An 8,502-nucleotide genomic window follows, 5' to 3' on the forward strand; every position below is an offset into this window, starting at 1 on the left:
AACAACATTAATCCATTAAATAATGAGGTCTAGGGGAAATTCTAATAACTATAGAAATTTGGAAGTACTGATGATACAAATGTTATCATGTATCCTGCTATCCCATGTCCTGTGTTTTGCTGCCTACATTCATAATAGATGGGAATGCAAAATTTCAGTTAGAGGTTAATGAATATAAAGATGTACTTTTCCCCCATCTATGTCCAAAAATCAGTTATGATTGAGTCATTGCCGACTCATGGCAACCCCATGTGTGTCAGAATAGATCGGTTCTCCAAAGGGTTTCCAATGGAAACATCTGTCCAGATGTTTTCAGAACTAAACTGCCAGGCCTTTCTTTCAAGGCATTGCTGGCTGAACTTGAACCACCAACTTTTCAGTTAGCAGTTAAGTTCATTAACTTTATGTACCACTCAGGGACTCCTCCAAGTTCAAAGACCCTCTGAATCCCATCCACAGGCCCCCCAGGAGAGAACTTGTGCCTTACCTGTCCCGGATGATGAAGTATTTCACAGTGTCTGTGGCATTGCCAGTGGGCGTGGCATAGCAGTTTGTCATCAGCAGTGCAAAGCGGGACAAATCACCCCCATCCAGCATGGTGCCCACATAGAGAAAGGCCTCAGTGGACAGTGTCACAGAGGAGCCTTGGTAGGGCAGCGTGTAGGCAGGGTTCTGGAAGAGGGCCATTCGCACGGTGAACATGCCTGTCCCACCCACGCTGATGTTCAGGGAACTGTAGGGGGAGAGGGACTGGTGAGAGAACCAGGGCTAAGGATCACAACAGATGGGCTCCCCTTTGAGCGCTGAATTCCCAGGAAGTCCCTTGCAGTTATTTGCATTTTAAAATCTAGCAGAAGGCCTGGAATGTACCAACCACTGCTTTAGAAACCTGCAGTGAGCATACAAAAGGCACGTAGGGAGCTTGCTCAAGTGCAGGCTCTGATTCAGTGGGCCTGGGGTGGAGGCCAAGAGTCACAGGTTTCTAATAAGCTCCCAGGTCATGCTGATGCATATACCACACTTTGAGTAATAAGTATCTAAACCACGGCCAGGCCCTAACTTGGTGGCCATTGCTACCATTTAGATTACAAGATGTGGGGCAAATCAATTCTTGAGGGAATTAAACTCTCAAATTTAGACTCAGGCTAAACAAAAAACCACATCTATGGAGTTGATTTTGACTCATAGGAAGCCTTGAGGACAGAGGAGTAGTGTTTCCAAGGCAGTAAATCTTTACAGAAGGAGACTGCCACATCGCTCTCCTGCTGAGCAGCTGGTGAGTTTGAACTGTGGAGCTTTTGGTTAGCAACTGAGTGATTTAGTCACTATGCCACCAGAGCTCCTAGTCTCAGCCTACAGCAGATTAAAAGTCGTGGACTGGTATCAAACTCCCAACTTTAGTCTCAGCCTGAAACAGATTAAAAGTCATGGGCTGGTAAACCCATAGACTGAAGTCTGAGTCCCAGCTTCTCTATAAGGTACTAGCATCTGTATCAGAAGATGGGAATATTTTGAGTGGGTTATTATTATTATTATTATTGAAAACAGCTCCCTGATGTAGACTTCACTGGACAATCACACAAAAGAAATTGTAAAACTGATGCCCCAGGAAATAAGGTACATGAGAAGTAGTTAGTAAAGCAGAAATTCATTTCTTGGGTGAGAAATGGGCTGTGGACTAAGGTTTGGCCTGTTTGACATTTACAGCCCAAACCAGGGAGAGATCTGCATACAAATGTGTGTCCCCTGGATCCCAGGTGTAGACATGCGACTTTGGACTAGGGTGTGATTTAGCTTGGTGATGGTCCAGATAAGCACAGCCAATGAGCAGACTTCTTCCCCCAGTCAGCCAATGCTTTCAAGTATCCAATGTCTTCCCCAGGCCTAGTTGGCCCAGAGAACACGTAACTATAGACAAGCTTCAATCTGAAGGTCATGGAAGAGTAATGGCTTTAGGCATGACAACATGGGTTTTTACTCCAATTCTAGTTACTAGACTCTGTAACATTGGACAAGTTACTCAACCTTCTCTGAGCTTGATTTCCACATCTATGTAATTGGAATAATAATGATATCTGTACTTCCTAGAGTTTCTGTGAGATTTGAGTGAGATATTTCATGTAAAGTATTTGGCACAGTACCTGGCATGCAGTAAGCTCTCAATGAACACTAGTTATTATTATGACTATTTTTTTTCCAGCATCAACATCACAGGCCTGTGAGTCATCCTGTTCAAAGATTTTCAATTCTATTTAGCAACAGAATCTTTTTTTTTTTTTTTTTTACAATATATCCTATGTAGCATCCAATATGTGGTGGTGTACAAATGCTCTATTCACCCATGAAGGGACTTCTTCAAAGCACCTCATTAAAGACCTCAGACACTAGGAGCATAAATTATAAAGACTTCTTCTAATCTAATTCCTTCAAGTTACAAAGAAGGAAAATGAGGTCCAAATACGGGCACAATTTGTCCAAAGTCCCATAGCAGAACTGGACTGAGACCCCCTCCCTCCCTCTGGTCCAGCCATCCTGCTGTTCTGATAAGCTGAGACCCTAATATTTGATTCACATCTGAAGAGGACTATTGTGTTTCCAAGAAAAGTAGTACAACTACCACTAAACCTCTTTCATAGGTAAGAATGCTGACATCCTAAGAGGGGCTATCAGCTTCTCAAAGCCATCTGATTAGCACATAACAGAGCCTGGATTTGAGTCTTGTCTTCAGGCTTGCTACCTGGGGCTCCTCCTAGCCCCTGAACCCTGCTCTCTATGGGTGGCAATCAACAGGGAAGCTTAGGGTCTTGTGGGTGAGGAGCTGTGGGTAGAGTCATCCAGGGATGCTGGAGAACCCCTCTGGCCGCACCTGACCATTGGATGCAGGGAGGTCTTCAGGCTGACTTTCATGTCCAGGGGGTAGGAGCATGCAAAGTTGATCTTGATGTTGAGGTCACGGATGATGATCTCATCAGCCAGGTAGAGGGTGTTGCTGTATGTGGCGTGGGTTTCATTCTTCTGCGATGGGGGTGGAAGAAAGGGGCATGAGAAGCTGAGCAGGACAGCAGAGCCTAAGGGGGCTTGTCTCTGGTCCTCTATGACCTCCACTCCCAGTTTCCATGACAAAAGTTACAACAGTAGCAACTACTTTATTAGCTAGCATGTGTCCTGTGCTGGGCCCTGAGTGAAATGTTCCTTCTATTACCCCATGTTTCTTCTCCGGAAGACTAAAAATCATGTACCATGTCATGTATTAATGGTGCACAAGGCTTGGCAAATGAAAATGAATTTCTTTCTTTCTTGTTCTCTCCTCTTTGGAGAGTAAGGGAGGTGCGAGGAAGCAATGCTCTGTTCATACAAACATTTACCTCTAGCTGTGGTGGTGTAGTGGATAAAGTATTTAGATGCTAACCAGAAGGTCAGTGGTTCAAACCTACCAGCTGCTCTGTGGGAGGAAGATGAGGCAATATACTTCTATAAAGATTTACAGCATTGGAAACCCAGTGGGGGTCTCTATGAGTCAGAAGTGACTCAATGGCAGTGGGTATGGTTTGGTCTTGGTTCAGTGGCACAAGCAGTTTTTCACTCAACTACTCACCTAAAGTCACCTATTAAAACCCACCCAGTAGTGCCACACAAGAAAGGCCTGGTGACCTGCTTCTGTAAAGATTGCGGCCAAGAAGACCCTATGGAGCAGTTCCACTCTGTAACACATGAGATCACCATGAGTTGGAATAAACTCAATGGTAACATGTTTGGATTCTGGTTTTTTGTAGGTGAGGTCCTGGTTCTCCACACCCCAGATAAGTAGATCCTGCCTCCCAAGACCACTGAAGCCAAACATATCTGATTCTGGACCTAACTCTGATACCCACGGGCATGGAAAAATCACTGCCTTCTCTGAGCCTACTTTTCCCATTTATAAAGTGGGGAGCTATCATCCATGGATTGCCTTCTCTAGTTCAAGCTACATTCATTGAGCACTTACTATGTGCCTGTTGGTGACCTAGTCACTATACATACATTCAATCCTTACAACTGTATGAAGGAATACTATTATTAATTCATTTTACAGTTGAGGAAACTAAGGCACATCCAGGCTAAACAACATGGCAAAGGTTATACAGCTAGTAAGTGGTGGATCTGGCACCTAAACCAGGCAGTGCTCTGAGCTTGCCTGTCCCACTGTCACACGCAGCCAGGACATACCGTCATCACAGTCCCACAAGGACCATCCTGCACTGGGGTCACCACAGACACCCAGTCCCTGTCACTCCTCTCATTGAAACCGAAGCACCGGCTGTCCTGTAGGTACATGAAGATCTTCTCAAAACCCAGACTCTTCAGCTGGCACTTGCCCAGGGATACCTTGATGTCATTGGCCCCACACTCCAGCTTGGGGTCCAGGTGGGAGACATCTGAAATAGGGAGGACAGGATTGGGAGGCCTGTGTCTATGGCTCAGGGTCCCTGCACATCACCAGGGGCCAGGCCAAGTGGCCAGACTGGTTACTGGCTGGGGGTACTCAGATGCTGTGGGCTCTCTTCCCACCATGATGGAGACACACGATTGTCTTTAAACCAAAACTATGCCCTAAACCAACCAAAATAGTTTAGCTTAACTAGTAAAGAAATTCTGCCTTGAGCATTATGCTTTTTTAAGTATTGTCTGTATGGGATCAAATTGTCAACAGCAACCTGAAAGATTAGATACGAGGCTTGAGGGGCAGTGAGTTTATGTTAATAAGGAGAAAGAACTCAGAGAAGGAGGGTGAGAATGACTGCACAACTCAAAGAAGGTCATCAGGGTCACTGAATTACACATGTAAAAACTGTCGAATTGGTGTATGTTTGCTGTGTATATTCTCAACAATGACAAGAACAAAGGAGATTGGCTTCAGAGCATCACTAGGTGTACTCTGTGGCCAGCCATCTGCCATATGGCTGGACGCATAATGCAGGACAGCTCTGAGCTGTTCACATTCCCATCATTAAGTAACACCCAATGACAATTAAAAACAAACAGACAAATTGTTAACTGCACTTTTTTTCCAGTCTTTCTACATCAGGAAGAGTCTCCAATTGCTTCTAATGCCTTTATCGTGGTACTCTTGCTAACTTCCTTTTTAACAAACAGAGACCAGGCCTCAGATCAGAGTTTGGGGCGGGGAACAACATCCAGAGAGAATATTAAAAAAAAAAAAAAAAACCTCTTATTGAAGCTGCTGGAATTTAGTAACATTTTCTTTTCATTGATTCATTTGTAATTAATTTTTAATTTTTTATTATGAAAATACAAGAAAGGTGACAACAGTTACCTTCCATCTGAGGTGTTACTTGCCATAGATAGGTGGAGTGGTGACCATAGATTTCCCAAATTTACTTAAAGAAAGAAGGATCCAATCAATTTGAGGAAAAACAAGTGAAAAATTTGAAAAACACAGTATAAGCAGTACTTGGACACAGAAAAAAATGTATAATGGGCACTTGGAAATGAGTAAAATCATGACTAGTGTTTGGAAAATTCTAGCCTGATTTATTCACTGTGAAGATGGAGTAACTGAGGCTCAGAGAGGCCAGGGCCCTGCCCAGGGTCACTCAGAAAGTCAGTGGGCAGACTAACAGCGGTCCTGTGTTCTGGTGCCATGGGAATATGGCTTAGGTAGCCTTTGGTTACCAGATGACCTGTGCACCCCTGTGTTGTGGGAGGCGCAAAAAGAAGTCTGGAAGTAAGGGGGTCCCGCAAGCTCTGGAGTCTTAAGGCGTTTCTTGCTGGTTGCAATGGGCATAACTGGATCTTACTTTTTCATTCAGATCGGATAATCTTCATCACCTGGTCACACACACTTCCCACCCAGGAATAAGCCTCGCCCTCCGTCCCTGACCCTTTTCTAAGCCCCTGCGCCCTCCGAGGCGGCCTCACCTGAGATGTTGAAGTCCGGTTTACACTGGCAGGTCCATCTGCCGTTATCCGATTTGCAGTCCTCCTCTACGCTGCATTCCTCACACCTCCCCTCCACCGAGCTAGGATCTGCAGGGACACAGGGCAGACAGACAGTGTGCTAGCACGCACCCCCGTCCCCTGGGTGTGGCTAGGGGACGCGCCAGCACACCTGTGCAGTAGGCCAGATGACACTCTGGGGGCGCCATTAGGTGGTAGACGTAGTAGCCGCCATGGCAGGCCTTCACCTGGACGGGTGCGTCCCACTGACAGCAGCTGCCGCTCCAGTGCGCGCAGGCCGTGAGGTTCGCTATGCCATCTTCGGTGGACGGGTGCGTGCCGTTGAGCCACATGGGCGCGGCCGTGTTGCAGCGCAGCACCGGCACGCAGGTCTCCGGCAGGCGCACGCCGCCCTGGCCCACGAAGCGGTACCAGCCGTCCAGGCCCGAGTCGCAGGTGTAGCCGGCACGGTAGGCCGTGCTGCGCCAATACTCGTCCAGGACGCTGTGCTCCTGGCACGGATCAAGGCACACGCGCGCGCCGCCCTCCGCGGGCAAGCAGTCCAGCCCCGGCCCGCAGGCGCCCGGCCCGCACTCACAGTACCACCCATCCCCGCTGTAGCCCGAAGGGCACACACACGAGTAGCTGCCCTCAAGGTTGACACAGGCGGCCAAGGCGTGGCAGCGGCTGAGCCCGGGCTCCGCACACTCATCCACGTCCGTGCAGCCGCCCTCGGGCGTCATGCGGAAGCCCGGGAGGCACAGGCAGGCGTAGGAGCCAGGCGTGTTCACGCAGCTGCTGCCGGCTGAGCAGTTGTGGGTCTCAGGGGTGGCGCACTCGTCCAGGTCCAGGCACTGGAAGCCGTCGCCTGTGAAGCCCTCCTGGCAGGAGCACGTCGTGGCCACTCCGTCCTCCACGCAGGTGGCGTTGCTGTGACAATCCGAGCAGCTTTCTGGGAACAGGAGAGTCCAGCCTCAGAGTGAGGGCAGCTGGGCCACTGGCCACCCCGAGACACTTCCCGCGCTGCGTGTTCTTTGAGACTTAGTCTCTAGCCGACCCCTCCCCCAAAAAAACCCCAACTCCCTTGATGTTATCTAAACTAAATTAAACCAAACCTGTTGTCTGATTCCGACTCTTAGGACACTGTAGGACAAAGAAGCACTGTCCCATAGGGGTTCCTAGGCTCTAATTTTTATGGGAGCTCTGGTAGCATAGTGGCTAAGACACTTGCCTGCTAACCAGACAGCTGGCGGTTCAAACCCACCAGCCACTCCTCGGAAGGAAGGTTGGGCAATCCTACTTCCGTAGTGATACTGCGGAACTCTTAGGACTGGGACTCTTAGGACACTGTAGGACAAAGAAGCACTGTCCCATAGGGGTTCCTAGGCTCTAATCTTTATGGGAGCTCTGGTAGCATAGTGGCTAAGACACTTGCCTGCTAACCAGACAGCTGGCGGTTCAAACCCACCAGCCACTACTCGGAAGGAAGGTTGGGCAATCCTACTTCTGTAGTGATACTGCCTCGGAAACCCAAGGAGGGGTCGCTATGAGTCGGGGCTGACTCGATGGCACATAACAACAACAACAACAACAATCTTTATGGGAAGGAGCTGTGGGGGCTCAGAGCGTGCAGCATTTGATTGCTAACCAGAAAGCTGACGGTTTAACCCCACCAGCAGTTCCGAGGAAAGAAGATGTGGCAATCCACTTCTGTAAAGATTTACCCCCTTGAAAACCCACTGAGGGTCTCTAAGAATCGAAATGTCTGCATGTCTGTTTCATCAGTGAGTTTGATCTTTTTGTTTAATCTTTACAGGAGCATATGGCCACGTCTTTCCTCCCATGCTTCTGGTGGTTTGGAACAGTTTTTTCATTTGGCAGCCACGCTTTTGACTACTGGCTCCTTTTACCCACAAGGTCTCCCTTGTCTAAACTATCACCTTCTTCTGTGCTAAGCATTGCCTGCAAGCTTCGTCTTCTTTAAAATACCCAAGTCCCAGCATGCATGTCAGGATGTTCCTGACACCTCAGCAGGATTTATGGTGAAGTTTTGCCCCTTCCTTGCTGATGCCCATTTCATGCTTCTTCCATGCTTAGGGAACCTTCAAGAAGACCCTGCTTCCAGTCACCTCCTTCCTGAAGACTTCCCCAATTCCCCCTGGTGGTGTCAGTCACAAGTTAGGCCATCATAATAAGTTGTTGTTGTTGTTGTTGTTATGTGCCATGGTGTCTGACCCAACTCATAGCGACCCGTCCTTGGGTTTCCAAGGGGGTATTGCTACAGAAGTAGATTGCCCAACCTTCCTTCCAACGAGTGGCTGGTGGATTTGAACCACCAGCATAATAGTGATAGCCACTGTGAAAATTATAAGCCGCCTGTTCATCAAGCATTTGCTGTGTCCCAGGAGCTCTGCTGGCCTACTGGTTAATGAATTCGACAGCTAACCAAAAGATTGGCCATTTGAACCCACCAGTTACTCCCCAAGACAAAGATGGGGAGTCGGCTTCCACAAAGATTACAGTCTAGGAAACCTTATGGGACGGTTCTCCTCCGTCCCATAGGGT

At 48.0% G+C, this 8,502-nt stretch overlaps 1 protein-coding gene across 1 annotated transcript in view; it reads right to left on the reverse strand.

Moving 5' to 3' along the window:
- The window catches only part of UMOD (uromodulin), a 56,585-nt gene that overhangs the window by 44,749 nt on the left and 3,334 nt on the right, over window positions 1-8,502 (reverse strand). Inside the window, exons 2-6 of the mRNA XM_007954738.1 lie at window positions 6,110-6,889; window positions 5,920-6,027; window positions 4,207-4,415; window positions 2,867-3,015; window positions 488-733 (exon numbers count right to left, since the gene is read on the reverse strand). Coding sequence (XP_007952929.1) covers window positions 488-733; window positions 2,867-3,015; window positions 4,207-4,415; window positions 5,920-6,027; window positions 6,110-6,889 — 1,492 coding nt within the window. The remainder of the gene's footprint in view (window positions 1-487; window positions 734-2,866; window positions 3,016-4,206; window positions 4,416-5,919; window positions 6,028-6,109; window positions 6,890-8,502) is intronic.

Source organism: Orycteropus afer, unplaced genomic scaffold (assembly GCF_000298275.1).
Source record: "Orycteropus afer afer isolate SDZICR_OR568_19922 unplaced genomic scaffold, OryAfe1.0 scaffold00470, whole genome shotgun sequence".
Lineage (NCBI taxonomy): Eukaryota > Metazoa > Chordata > Mammalia > Tubulidentata > Orycteropodidae > Orycteropus > Orycteropus afer.